This window comes from Salvelinus alpinus, chromosome 24, assembly GCF_045679555.1.
Source record: "Salvelinus alpinus chromosome 24, SLU_Salpinus.1, whole genome shotgun sequence".
NCBI classification, from domain to species: Eukaryota; Metazoa; Chordata; class Actinopteri; order Salmoniformes; family Salmonidae; genus Salvelinus; species Salvelinus alpinus.
In genome coordinates this window covers 34,027,592-34,041,944 of record NC_092109.1, presented here as the reverse complement: position 1 = coordinate 34,041,944, position 14,353 = coordinate 34,027,592, and the positions used below count along the sequence as shown (strand labels likewise).

The following is a 14,353-nucleotide window of genomic DNA, read 5'->3' as shown; positions in this document are numbered from 1 at the left end:
GAAGGCAGGCTGCACTTCGGTCAAACGAAAACAACTCTGTCTGCGTTTCGATTGGGTCCGTGCTATAGGGGATCCTTGGGAAGTCCGTACCCCAAATTGAAGTTGACATTTAACATTGTATTAAGGTAGGGGTTAAGGTAAGGGTTATTGAGTTAAGGTTAGTGTTAGGATTTAGGATATGGACGTCCCGAGGATCCCATATTGATTGGTCAGGCTGTACGGTTTACCAGAACAGTCACAGATCGAGTGATTCCGAACATTTAAAAAAGTTAATTGATCAATTTATTTTGCCTCTGGCTTCGACGATAGTTGGGGTATCTTTGAACACTCTATAAAAATATATGCAACGTAAAATATTTATTTTTAACAAAAGTTACCAGCGTGACAACTCGAGGCTGTAGGATGTGTATTTTTGCGTTTCTTATAATTGACTCGTGGAGGTGATTGGCTATATACCTATTGTTATACATCATCTCTCTATTTCAGTGTTTTGGAGCTATTATTATTATTATTATTAGCTGTTATATAATAGCAATAAGGCCCGAGAGGGTGTGGTATATGACCGATATACCAAGGCTAAGGGCTGTTCTTAACTCGACGCAACGTGGAGTGCCTTGATACAGCCCTTAGCCGTGGTATATTGGCCATGTACCACAAACCCCTGACGTGCCTTATTGCTATCATAAACTGGTTACCAACGTTGTTAGAGAAGTAAAAATAAATGTTTTGTCATACCCATGGTATACGGTCTGATATACCCCGGCTGTCAGCCAATCAGCATTCAGGGTTTTAATCACCCAGTTTATATTTTGCAACAAATCTGCTTTATAATCTCAAGGGACAGTGCTAGATACCCGCGTAGAGTTGACAATATATTCTGTCTCACTCACGGATTTAATGCAAATGTTAATCCATTATGCCCTTCTTAATGTGGATAGCCTGTGTGTAGGATTATCTATATGCCTCTATGGCCTCATTCCGTTCTCTATATGGTGTACCTATACTTTCAGCCTTGGGGGGGTAACGTAGAGCCTGCTGGAGCTCAGATGAAAAACACTGGGATCAGTTTCTGATACTGTAGAATGTCACTTTGCCCACTGGCCAACTGATGCAAAACAAAGATATACGTTTGATACATGTTTTATTTATTCCTCTACACAGCCTTTTATTGCATTGTTGCATCACCAGATATTGTACTTGCAGGGCCCACCATCTCAAGCACTGTGTGACAAAACCAACCATTGGCAATTCAAATTCCATTTATTTTGAGATGCAGACGATGATGATAGGTAAAACCACTGTTTTCTCATCTCAAGGGAACAACCTATAGAGAAGCATTTCAGACGGCTCAGTAGGATCGGCTAGAGACGGCTACAACTACATAGTAGGTCATGAAATGTAGATTCAGTTTCTCGTTGCAATACTCTATCATATTTACAGATGAACAGGTAAATAAATACTATAGACATGTACAACCCTTATATAACTCTTGTATGTTATTAGATATTTGCCCCACGTTCGTTTGTTTGTTTGTTTGTTTATTTGAGCACAGGAGAAGAACACAAGCTCTCGAGATGAATAAGAGATTGTAGGCTAAATCATGCAACTGGCTCAAAACATTGTTTTTCTGATGATACCTTAACTGTTCAGTGACGAAATCCCATGTGCTATTATAGCTCCTTCTCCAGAGACAAATTCCTCTTTGAAGGGCTTCTTATGAAGATTGTAGAATAAACTCTACAGTATATTGTGATGTAGTATTATGTCCACTGATGCCAACTGTATGGTGTACGGTAATGCAAACTCGCCATGTCCTAATGAGGCATTGTCTATTTCTCAAAACTTCCATTGATTAGTAGATGCTCATAGCATTACATATACCTTTGTCCCTTTCCTGCTTATGCACGACATGCTATGGTCTGTGGCAATGACTTTTCAAACTCTCATTTCTATAGGAAGAGTATCGAGCCATGGTTGGGAAAAAAAGTCCTTGATTGTCAAAATGGCAAACACAAGTGGAGAGAGAGTATCCAGGTTTCACTAGAGGTGTTTCTTGCAAAGAACCATTTCAGTGATGATGCATCATCACATTGTCCTCGTCCAAACCTGCTGCCAGAGTCAGAGTCATTGTCTGCACAGTGAAGAGCCTCCTCACCGCTTTCTGCAGGAGATGCTTTAAGTCCTTCGCTGTCTTCGTTCTGAAAGACAGCAAGAAGGATGTGGGACATCAGTTCATAAAGCCTGTGGCCTTTTTCCCATTTAACTGTCATTGCTGAAGAGAGAGTCCCACTTGCGCTCCGGTTAAGTTTGAAAGAACACAACGTTAGTCAGCTGTTAGCAAGATCTTCAGCAGAAAAAATCCAGGAAGAGTAAAAAGGCAGTCTGTGTAAGTACTGAGTATCCCACTGAGATACTACTCTAGTCATGAACACCTTGTAATGCTATACATTTTTAATGCATAACTCTACATCATTTTTTCTTCTTGGCAAGTTGTTGTTCCGCTTTCTTCTGCTTGTGTCGGTTGATCTCCTCCATCTGCAAGCCATGAGCCATTTGCCTGAAACATACATTGGAGAGGTAAAGCAAATGCCACACATGGAAACTGAAGACCAAAGCTGGCCAACCCTCCACTTTACGTTGGCAGAGGCTGCATTTACACAGGCAGCACAATTCTGATATTTTTTCCACTTATTGGACTTTTGACCAATCACATCAGATCTTTTAACGTCAGCTCTTTTTCAGAACTCATCTGATTGGTCAAAAGACCAATTAGTGAAACAAAATATCAGAATTGGGCTTCCTGTTTTAACACAGCCTTTGTAACTATTTTTGATCTGCTGTAAAAGTGCAGTTTGTATACAAATCAGTTCATGATACATACACTATACATACAAAAGTATGTGAACATACCCTTCAAATTAGTAGATTAGGCTGTTTCAGCCACACCCGTTACTGACAACTGTATAAAATCGAGCACACAGCCATGCAATCTCCATAGACAAACATTGCCGACGATGAATCTGGGTTATGAGGATGCCAGGAGAACGCTACCTGCCCAAATGCATGTGCCAACTGTAAAGTTTGGTGGAGGAGGAATAATGGTCTGGGGTTGTTTTTCATGGTTCGGGCTATGCCCCTTAGTTCCAGTGAAGGGAAATCTTAATGCTACAGCATACAATGACATTCTAGACGATTCTGTGCTTCCAACTTTGTGGCAGCAGTTTGAGGAAGGCCCTTTCCTGTTTCAGCATGACAATGCCCCCATGCACAAAGCAAGGTCTTTACAGAAATGGTTTGTTGAGATCGGTGTGGAAGAACTGGACTGGCCTGCACAGAGCCCTGACCTCAACCCCATCGAACACCTTTGGGATGAATTAGAATGCCGAATGCGGGCCTAATCGCCCGACCTAATGCTGTTGTGGCTGAATGGAAGCAAGTCCCCAACATCTAGTGGAAAGCCTTCCCAGAAGAGTGGAGGCTATTATAGCAGCAAAGGGGGGACCAACTCCATATTAATGCCCATGATTTTGCAATGAGGTGTTCGACGAGCAGGTGTCCACACATTTTGGTCATTTAGTGTAGTTTGATACTTGCAGGATCATGGCCACTTGGAACAAAGATAATCATCCCTTTACAGGACTTAGCTTTGACTTTCCTTACCCTGACTTAAGCTCAGGTGGCACAGGCAGGGGTTTGGTGAAACTGTCCCTTCCAAACAGCCAGTAGGTCTCCTCCATTCCTTTCCCCTGTGGAGACATGAGACATCCAAGGTCATTATTATCACAGATAAGTCACTAAAACAGTATTCAGTTGTTCATTTTATGATTTACTTTGAGGGTAATATAAATGCCAGAGAGTGGGAGCACAAAGCTGACCTTGAGCTCTGTCTTTCCACGAAGTTGAACCTGGTAGCCTTCTCTCAGATCCACTAGGATCTTTGCTGTGCTATGGCTCAAATGGATTCGGTATGCTGCAAACAATATGGTAGGAAAAATCTTATTTTGGGACTCTGGTATAAAGCGCTTACTAAAACGCAGTCTAGAATTGCTTCATCTTTTAGCCATATTTGGCTCTTTGGTGGCAGGTCTTACGCATTCCTGTGGATTCCATCCTGGAGGCAGTGTTGACTGTGTCACCAAACAGACAGTACCTGGGCATGGTGAGGCCTACCACCCCAGCAACACACGGGCCTACAAACACAAACACACACACACACGGTGGTGGAAAAAGTATCCAATTGTGATACTTGAATAAAAGTATAGATACCTTAATAGAAATTTACTCACGTAAAAGTGAAAGTGACCCAAGAAAATACTACTTGAGTGAAAGTATTTGGTTTTAAATATACTTACGTATCAAAAGTAAATGTAATTTCTAAAACATACTTAAGTAAGATTATAAATCATTTCAAATTCCTTACATTAAGCAAAGCAGACGGTACCATTTTCTTGTTTTTACATTTTACGGATAGCTGGGGAAAACTCCAACACTCAGACATCATTTACAAATTATGCATTTGTGTTTAGTGAGTCCGTCAGATCAGAGGCAGTAGGGATGATCACGTGTTCTCTTGATAAGTACATGAATTGGACCATTTTCCTGTCCTGCTAAGCATTCAAAATGTAACGAGTACATTTGGGTGTCAAGGAAAATGTATGGTGTAAAAAGTAAATTATTTTATTTATGAATATAGTGAAGTAAAAGTAAAAGTTGTCAAAAAGATAAATAGTAAAGTACAGATACCCCCCCAAAATTACTTAATTAGTACCTTAAAGTATTTTTACTTAAGTAGTTATATCACTTCACACACACACAGCAGCGGTGGCATGCCTGTTCCTAGGAGACATTTCATATCAACACTGTCAGAAAAATGTAACGCACTGGGAAGTTCATGGCAGTTTGACTGTTTATGATGTTTGACATCAGTATGGTATGTGGCGTTAATTTCAAAATTATTTGTACTTCCATTTTGTTCATACGGGGGTCTTTAAAATGGAGCCCTGACCTGAGTGCAGTCCAATGCGTATGCGAACGGGTACATCCGGCATGTGTCTCATCTTGAAGGTGCCAACAGCACTCAGGATGTCCAGGGCCATGCTGGATATCTCTGCAGCATGACGGTTTCCATTGGGAACAGGTAGGCCGGACGCCACCATGTATGCATCTCCTATTGTCTCCACCTACCATCGAAGAGGAAATATCTTCAGTAGGTTACAAAGGTGCACAAGAAGACACACCAAGTCATTCATTCAAGACTAAGCAAAAGGCTTACCTTGTATACATCATGATTGCCAATGATGGCGTCAAATAGAGTATATAGGTCATTGAGGAGGTCCACCACTTCGATAGGCTCGCTGTTGGCAGAGATTGTGGTAAAACCTACTATGTCGCTGAAGTAAAGTGTTACATTTTCAAAATGCTCCGGTTCCACAGTACCGCCAACCTTCAGGACGTCTGCAACAGATCTGCAAACAGAGAAGAAATACCATTTAGGGCCCTCGTCGGGCCCTCGTCGAGAAACATTTGTACATCCTAGTCAGTATCTTTGATTGTATGTGTCATTGTCTGTTATTCACGGAGGCAGCATCTGAGTGAGTAGTTTCTCAGTCTTCAGTTTCTCTATCTCCAGCTCCTCAGTCCTCTCTCTGATCAGCTCCTCCAGGTTAGAGGAGTACTGCTCCAGCATCCGCAGCATGGAGTCTATGATGTTGGTCTTCCTCCCTTTGTTGATGTTCTTAAACTGGGATGGTGGGGGGGTTAAAGGTGAACTCGAATGATGCTTTTATATCCCCCAGTCAAACTTTTACAGACAGAAGGTTCCCTTATATTAGTCTTTTATTTTTTTTTTTTAAGACACTGATTGTGAGTGGTCTGTTTGATGTCTCAGGCTAAGGTACCTGGTCAAAGATGTCATTGAAGTGAGGCCGCCTATCTGCCTGTTCGTTCCAGCACTGTTTCATCAGCTGGATACACTCCAGGGGGGCGTGGTCTGGTGACACCACAGGGCGGCACAGGGGTGGAGAATTCCTCACCTTCTGGATGACATCTGACAGACCGGAGCAGACACTCTGAGTTACCCCACCAAGACCAAGCTACAGTATCTACTACTCACATTTTCTTTTGCACATTTTAGTCATTGAGCAACTTACAGTAGTTAGTGCATGCATTTTTGTACTTTTTCCCTGTGGGGAATCAAACCCACAACCTTGGTGTTGCAAGCACCATACTCTACCACCTGAACCACAGGGAGGACCAACAGACAGCACTGGGACCATGCATGCAACAGACGTTATTTATGTATACACATTCAAATGAAGCCTGAATCACCCACCCATCCCCTATTAAACCACCCCTGTTAAACCAAACACTCTGTTAAACCACACACCCTGTTAAACCACACCCTGTTAAACCACACCCTGTTAAACCACACCCTGTTAAACCACACCCCTATTAAAACACACCCTCTATTAAACCACACCACTATTAAACCACACCCCTATTAAACCACATCCCTATTAAACCACACCCATATTAAACCACACCCCTATTAAACCACATCCCTATTAAACCACACCCTCTATTAAACCACACCCCTATTAAACCACACCTCTATTAAACCACATCCCTATTAAACCACACCCGTATTAAACCACACCCCTATTAAACCACACCCTCTATTAAACCACACCCCTATTAAACCACACCCGTATTAAACTACACCCCTATTAAACCACACCCTCTATTAAACCACACCCCTATTAAAATACACCCCATATTAAACCACACCCCGAATTAAACCACACCCCTGTTAAACCACACCCCTATTAAACCACACCCCCATTGAACCACACCCCTATTAAACTACACCCCTATTAAACCACACCCCTATTAAACCACACCCCTATTAAACCACACCCCTATTAAACCACACCGTTGAAACTGTCTCTTCTACTTTGTTGTTTTAAATTGTGTTTGGGGTTGTGATTGGATGAGTGATCTACACCTTCAGCAGACAGGTCCAGCATACAGAAGGGAGGTCTCCGCAGCACCACCTCCTGCATGATGATGGCGAAGCTGTAGACGTCCCCTAGCTGGGTGCCGCACAGCCCTGGGTGAGGGCCCCGTAGGATCTCAGGGGCCGTCCACAGCAGCTCTGCACAACCACACAGGCAAGTAGGCACGCACACACACACACACGCATACACACACACAGACAGATTCAGTTGAAGTCGGAAGTTTACATACACTTAAGTTGCAGTCATTAAAACTTGTTTTTCAGCCACTTCACAAATTTCTTGCTAACAACCTATAGTTTTGGCAAGTCGGTTAGGACATCTACTTTGTGCATGTCACAAGTAATTTTTCCAACAATTGTTTACAGACAGATTATTTAACTTATAATTAACTTTATCAAAATTCCAGTGGGTCAGATTTACATACACTAAGTTGACTGTGCCTTTAAACAGCTTGGAAAATTCCAGTAAATGATGTCATGTCATTAGAAGCTTCTGATAGGCTAATTGACATAATTTGAGTCAATTGGAGGTGCACCTGTGGATGTATTTCAAACTCAGTGCCTCTTTGCTTGACATCATAGGAAAATCAAAAGAAATCAGTCAAGACCTCAGAAAACAATTGTAGACCTCCACAAGTTTGGCTCATCCTTGGGAGCAATTTCCAAACGCCTGAAGGTACCACGTTCACCTGTACAAACAATATTACGCAAGTATAAACACCATGGGACCACGCAGCCGTCATACCGCTCAGGAAGGAGACACGTTCGGTATCCTAGAGATTAATGTACTTTGGTGCGAAAAGTGCAAATCAATCCCAGAACAACAGCAAAAAACCTTGTGAAGATGCTGGAGGAAACAGGTACAAAAGTCTCTATATCCACAGTAAAACGAGTCCTATATCGACATAACCTGAAAGGCCCTCAGCAAGGAAGAAGCCACTGCTCCAAAACCGCCATAAAAAAGCCAGACTACGGTTTGCAACTGCACATGGGGACAAAGATCGTACATTTTGGATAAATGTGCTCTGGTCTGATGAAACAAAAATAGAACTGTTTGGCCATAATGACCATCGTTATGTTTGGAGGAAAAAGGGGGAGGCTTGCAAGCCGAAGAACACCATCCCAACGTACAGCTTGCGGGTTATACACTCTATCGGCAGGACAGAACAGTAGCCTCTGGAAAGACACGGGGCGGGGTCCTATGCATTTATGTGAACAACAGTTGGTGCACGATATCTAAGGAAGTCTCAAGGTTTTGCTCGCCTGAGGTAGAGTATCTCATGATAAGCTGTAGACCACACTATCTACCTAGAGAGTTTTCATCAGTTTTTTTTGTAGCTGTCTACATACCACCACAGACCGAGACTGGCACTAAAACCGCGCTCAATGAGCTGTATTCTGCCATAAGCAAACAGGAAAATGCTCATCCAGAGGCGGCGCTCCTAGTGGCCGGGGACTTTAATGCGGGGAAACTTAAATCAGTTTGACCTCATTTCTATCAGCATGTTTAATGTGCAACCAGAGGGAAAAAAATTCTAGACCACATTTACTCCACACACAGAGACGCGTACAAAGCTCTCATTCGCCCTCCATTTGGCAAATCTGACCATAACTCTATCCTCCTGATTCCTGCTTACAAGGAAAAATTAAAGCAGGAAGCACCAGTAACTCAGTCTATAAAAAAGTGGTCAGATGAAGCAGATGCTAAACTACGGGACTGTTTTGCTAGCACAGACTGCAATATGTTCCCGGGATTCTTGCTATGGCATTGAGGAGTACACCACATCAGTCAATGGCTATATCAATAAGTGCATCGAAGACGTCATCCCTACAGTGACTGTACGTACATACCCCAACCAGAAGCCATGGATTACAGTCAACATTCACACTGAGGTAAAGGGTAGAGCTGCTGCTTTCAAGGAGCAGTACTCTAACACGGATGCGTATATGAAATCCTGCTATGCCCTTCGACGAACCATCAAACAGGCAAAGTGTCAATACAGGAATAGGATCGAATCGTACTACACCAGCTCTGACAATCGTCGGATGTGGCAGAGCTTGCAAACTATTACAGACTACAAAGGGAAGCACAGCCGAGAGCTGCCCAGTGACACGAATATACCAGATGAGCTAAGAGCTATGCTCGCCTCGAGGCAAGTAACACTGAAACATGCATGAGAGCATCAGCTGTTCTGGGTGACTGTGATCACGCTCTCCGCAGCCGATGTGAGTAAGACCTTTAAACAGGTCAACATTCACAAGGCCGCTGGGCCAGACGGATTATCAGGATGTGTAATCCCGAGAGTGTGCTGACCAACTGGCAAGTGTCTTCACTGATATTTTCAACCTCTCCCTGTCTGAGTCTGTAATACCAACATGTTTCAAGGAGACCACCATAGTCCCTGTGTCCAAGAACACTAAGGTAACCTGCCTAAATGGCTACCGACCCATAGCACTCACGTCTGTAGCCATGAAGTGCTTTGAAAGGCTGGCCATGGCTCACATACACACCATTATCCCAGAAACCCTAGACCCACTCCAATTTGCATACGGCACAAACAGATCCACAGATGATGCAGTCTCTATTGCACTCCACACTGCTCTTTCCCACCTGGACAAAAGGAACACCTATGTGAGAATGCTATTCACTGACTACAGCTCATCGTTCAACACCATAGTGCCCTCAAAGCCCATCAATAAGCTAAGGACCCTGAGACTACACACCTCCCTCTGCAACTGGATCCTGGACTTCCTGACGGGCCACCTCCAGGTGGTAAGGGTAGGTAACAACACATCCGCCACGCTGATCCTCAACACGGGGGCCCCTCAGGGGTGCGTGCTCAGACTCCTCCTGTTCTCCCTGTTCACTCATGACTGCACGGCCAGGCACGACTCCAACACCATCATTAAGTGCTGATGACACAACAGCGGTAGGCCTGATCACTGACAATGATGAGACAGCCTATAGGGAGGAGGTCAGAGACCTGACCGTGTGGTGTAATGACAACAACCTCTCCTTCAATGTGATCAAGACAAAGGAAATGATTGTGGACTACAGGAAAAGGAGGACCTACCATGCCTCCATTCTCATCGACGGGGCTGTAGTGGAGCAGGTTGAGAGCTTCAAGTTCCTTGGCATCCACATCACCAACAAACAAACATGGTCCAAGCACACCAAGACAGTCGTGAAGAGGGCACGACAAAACCTATTCCCCCTCAGGAGGATGACAAGATTTGGCATGGGCCTCAGATCCTCAAAAGGTTTTACAGCTGCACCATCGAGAGCATCCTGACAGATTGCATCACTGGCTGGTATGGCAACTGTTCGGCCTCCGACCGCAAGGCACTACAGAGGGTAGTGCGTACGGCCCAGTACATCACCGGGGCCAAGCTTCTTGCCACCCAGGACCTCTATACCAGGCGATGTCAGAGGAAGGCCCCAAAAATTGTCAAAGACTCTAGCCACCCTAGTCATAGACTGTTCTCTCTGCTACCACACGGCAAGCGGTACCGGAGAACCAAGTCTAGGTCCAAGAGGCTTCTAAACAGCTTCTACCCCCAAGCCATAAGACTCCTGAACAGCTAATTAAATGGATACCCAGACTATTTTCATTGCCCCCGCCACACACGCTGCTGCTACCCTCTGTTATTATCTATGCATAACCACTTTAATAACTCTACCGACAGTGTCTTATGAAAGTATTCACCCCCCTTGGCATTTTTCCTATTTGGTTGCCTCCTGTCTCTATAAGCTTGGCACATCTAGCCACTGGGATTTTTGCTCATTCTTCAAGGCAAAACTGCTCCGGCTCCTTCAAGTTGGATGGGTTCCGCTGGTGTACAGCAATCTTTAAGTCATACCACAGATTCTCAATTGGATTGAGGTCTGGGCTTTGACTAGGCCATTCCATGACATTTAAATGTTTCCCCTTAAACCACTCGAGTGTTGCTTTAGCAGTATGCTTAGGGCCATTGTCCTGTTGGAAGGTGAACCTCTATCCCAGTCTCAAATCTTTGGAAGACTGAAACAGGTTTCCCTCAAGAATTTCCCTGTATTTAGCGCCATCCATCATTCCTTCAATTCTGAACAGTTTCCCAGTCCCTGCCGATGAAAAACATCCCCACAGCATGATGCTGCCACCACCATGCTTCACTGTGGGGATGGTGTTCTCGGAGTGATGAGAGGTGTTGGGTTTGCGCCAGACATAGCGTTTTCCTTGATGGCCAAAAAGCTCAATTTTAGTCTCATCTGACCAGAGTACCTTCTTCCATATGCTTGGGGAGTCTCCCACATGCCTTTTGGCAAACACCAAACGTATTTGCAAAGATTTTTCTTTAAGCAATGGCTTTTTTCTGCTCCCTCTTCCGTAAAGCCCAGCTCTGTGGAGTGAACGGCTTAAAGTGGTCCTATGGACAGATACACCAATCTCCGCTGTGGAGCTTTGCAGCTCCTTCAGGGTTATCTTTGGTCCCTTTGTTGCCTCTCTGATTAATGCCCTCCTTGCCTGGTCCGTGAGTTTTGGTGGGCGGCCCTCTCTTGGCAGGTTTGTTGTGGTGCCATATTCTTTCCATTTTTTAATAATGGATTTAATTGTGCTCCGTGGGATGTTCAACATTTTTTATATTTTTTTATAACCCAACCCTGATCTGTACTTCACCACAACTTTGTCCCTGACCTGTTTGGAAAGCTTGTTGGTCTTCATGGTGCCGCTTGCTTGGTGGTGCCCCTTGCTTAGTGGTGTTGCTGACTCTGGGGCCTTTCAGAACAGGTGTATATATACTGAGATCATGTGACAGATGATGTGCCACTTAGATTGCACACAAATTTACTTTATTTAACTAATTATGTGACTTCTGAAGGTAATTGGTTGCACCAGATCTTATTTAGGGGCTTCATAGCAAAGGAGGTGAATACATATGCATGCACCACTTTTCCGTTTAAATGTTTTTCACATTTTTTGAAACAAGTAACTTTTTTCATTTCACTTCACCAATTTGGACTATTTTGTGTATGTCCATTACATGAAATCTAAATAAAAATCTATTTAAATTACAGGTTGTAATGAAACAATATAGGAAAAACGCCAAGGGGGTGAATACTTTTGCAAGGCTCTGTACATGTACATAATTATCCTCAATACCCCGACACCGGTGCCCCCGCACATTGACACATTGACTCTGTACCGGTACCCCCTGTATATAGCCCCACTATTGTGGAGGAGCAGTAGCTCTTTAATTATTTGTTAGTCTTATCTCGTACTTTTTATGTTTTATTTTGGGGGGTATTTTCTTAAAACTGCATTGTTGTTTAAGGGCTTGTAAGTAAGCATTTCACTGTATTTCACTGTTGTATTCGGCGCATGTGACAAATACAATTTGATTTGATTTGAGTGGTCTTAACACCCACCTTCTGCGGCGGGATCTTCATATGGGAACCTTTGTGCCATCAAAATCTTGTTGTAGCCGTAGTCTGTGAGCTTGAGCACAAAGCGGCCATCCACTACGCAGTTCCGAGACTTGAGTCGTCCATGACAAACACCTCGGTGGTGGAGGTACTTCATGCCCTATGGAAGAGAGAAAAAAGTAGTGTTGGTGTCATGTCAGAGAGAAAGGTAGCCTGCTGTAGGTATACAGTGAGTTGGGTTAAATTAACTTTGGGACCTAAACTCGAACAAATCTGTAATGTAAAATGATTTTAAGCACATTGTGGCAGCTGCAGGTCTTCCTATAGGAATAGTGTAACTGTATGTCTCTGAGAGGATTTTGGCCACACCCCACTACTAGTGGTTACCTTGATAAGGTCCAATAACAGGGAGGTTTTAAACATCCAGTCCAGCTTAACGTCAGTATTGCTTAGCAAGTCCTGCAAGCTGCTACGTGAGCAATACTCTGTCATGATGCCGAAAACACCACAGTCAAGGAAAAACCCCAGGAAGAGGTTGACGTTCTCGTGTCGTATGTCCTTCATCTGAAAGAACAGAGCCGTGATGATGGGCTCATTTTAATGGACAACAGAGATACATTAGTTATAGTCAAACGGATTTCTCATCATCAAATATTCTTACATCGTAACTGACAGTATATTTCACAGTAGAACCTCACCAATTCAAAGACGTCACTGGTCTGGGGAGTTATGGCTTTAAAGTTTCCAGACGGGAGTCTTTTCATCCAAGCCCAGTCTCCCTGTAAAAAGGTATGTGTTTGATAGTTCTGAATCAACTTTCAGACAAGCCTCAGAACTCGCTAAAAAATGGTACGTGTTTGATGGTTCTGAATCAACTTTCAGACAAGCCTCAGAACTCCCTGTAAAAAGGTATGTGTTTGATAGTTCTGAATCAACTTTCAGAGAAGCCTCAGAACTCCCTGTAAAAAGGTATGTGTTTGATAGTTCTGAATCAACTTTCAGACAAGCCTCAGAACTCCCTGAACTGTTCTTAGAAGAGAGCCTCCTGCCCCCGTTACCTCAAAGATGGCTATGTTGGAGTTTGCATAGGTTGCCGGGGTGACGGTGGAGTCAGAGAGGGGAGTAGAGAGGCTCTGACGATCCGTATCTGAGGGTTTCCTACTCATATCACCCACTTTGCTCTCATCTAAACTTAGCTTCTGAAACATGGAGAGAAAAACATAGGTTATTGACAAAACCACTCGTCATGCTGCAAAGATATCAAATAAAAAAAATATATATTTTCAATTGCATGTGTTGTCCAGCCAAAAGTATGTGGACACCTGCTCGTTGAACATCTCATTCCAAAATCATGGGCATTAATATGGAGTTGTTCCCCCCTTCGCCTCTATAACAGCCTCCACTCTTCTGGGAAGCCTTTCCACTAGATGTTGGAACATTGCTGGATTTGCTTCCATTCAGTCACAAGAGCATTAGTGAAGTCGGGTACTGATGTTGGGCAATTAGGCCTGGCACGCAGTTGGCGTTCCAATTCATCCCAAAGGTGTTCTATGGGGTTGAGATCAGGGCCCTGTGCAGGGCAGTCAAGTTCTTCCACACTGATCTCGATTTCTGTATGGATCTCACTTTGTGCACAGGTGCATTGTCATGCTGAAACAGGAAAGGGCCTTCCCCAAGCTGTTGCCAAAAAGTTGGAGGCACAGAATCGTGTAGAATGTTATTGTATGCTGTAGCGTTAACATTTCCCTTCAGACCATTATTCCTCCTCCACCAAACTTTACAGTTGGCAATATTCATTGGGGCAGGTAGCGTTCTCCTGGCATCCGCCAATCCCAGATTGGTCCGTCATACTGCCAGATGGTGATGCGTGATTCATCACTCCAGAGAACACGTTTCCACTGCTCCAGAGTCCAATGGCGGTGGCAGTGGCTGAA

General features: G+C 43.8%; 1 protein-coding gene across 1 annotated transcript in view; it reads right to left on the bottom strand.

Annotated features, from left to right (window-relative positions):
* Window positions 1–2,075: 2,075 nt before the first annotated feature.
* Window positions 2,076–14,353, bottom strand: part of LOC139551887 (retinal guanylyl cyclase 2-like) — an 18,342-nt gene continuing 6,064 nt past the window's right edge. Inside the window, exons 6-18 of the mRNA XM_071363230.1 lie at window positions 13,478–13,618; window positions 13,118–13,198; window positions 12,807–12,983; window positions 12,423–12,579; window positions 7,004–7,153; window positions 5,898–6,046; window positions 5,577–5,740; window positions 5,273–5,465; window positions 5,006–5,180; window positions 4,092–4,190; window positions 3,876–3,970; window positions 3,661–3,746; window positions 2,076–2,557 (exon numbers count right to left, since the gene is read on the bottom strand). Of these exons, the coding sequence (XP_071219331.1) occupies window positions 2,470–2,557; window positions 3,661–3,746; window positions 3,876–3,970; window positions 4,092–4,190; window positions 5,006–5,180; window positions 5,273–5,465; window positions 5,577–5,740; window positions 5,898–6,046; window positions 7,004–7,153; window positions 12,423–12,579; window positions 12,807–12,983; window positions 13,118–13,198; window positions 13,478–13,618 (1,755 nt within the window). The 3' untranslated portion in view covers window positions 2,076–2,469. The remainder of the gene's footprint in view (window positions 2,558–3,660; window positions 3,747–3,875; window positions 3,971–4,091; window positions 4,191–5,005; window positions 5,181–5,272; window positions 5,466–5,576; window positions 5,741–5,897; window positions 6,047–7,003; window positions 7,154–12,422; window positions 12,580–12,806; window positions 12,984–13,117; window positions 13,199–13,477; window positions 13,619–14,353) is intronic.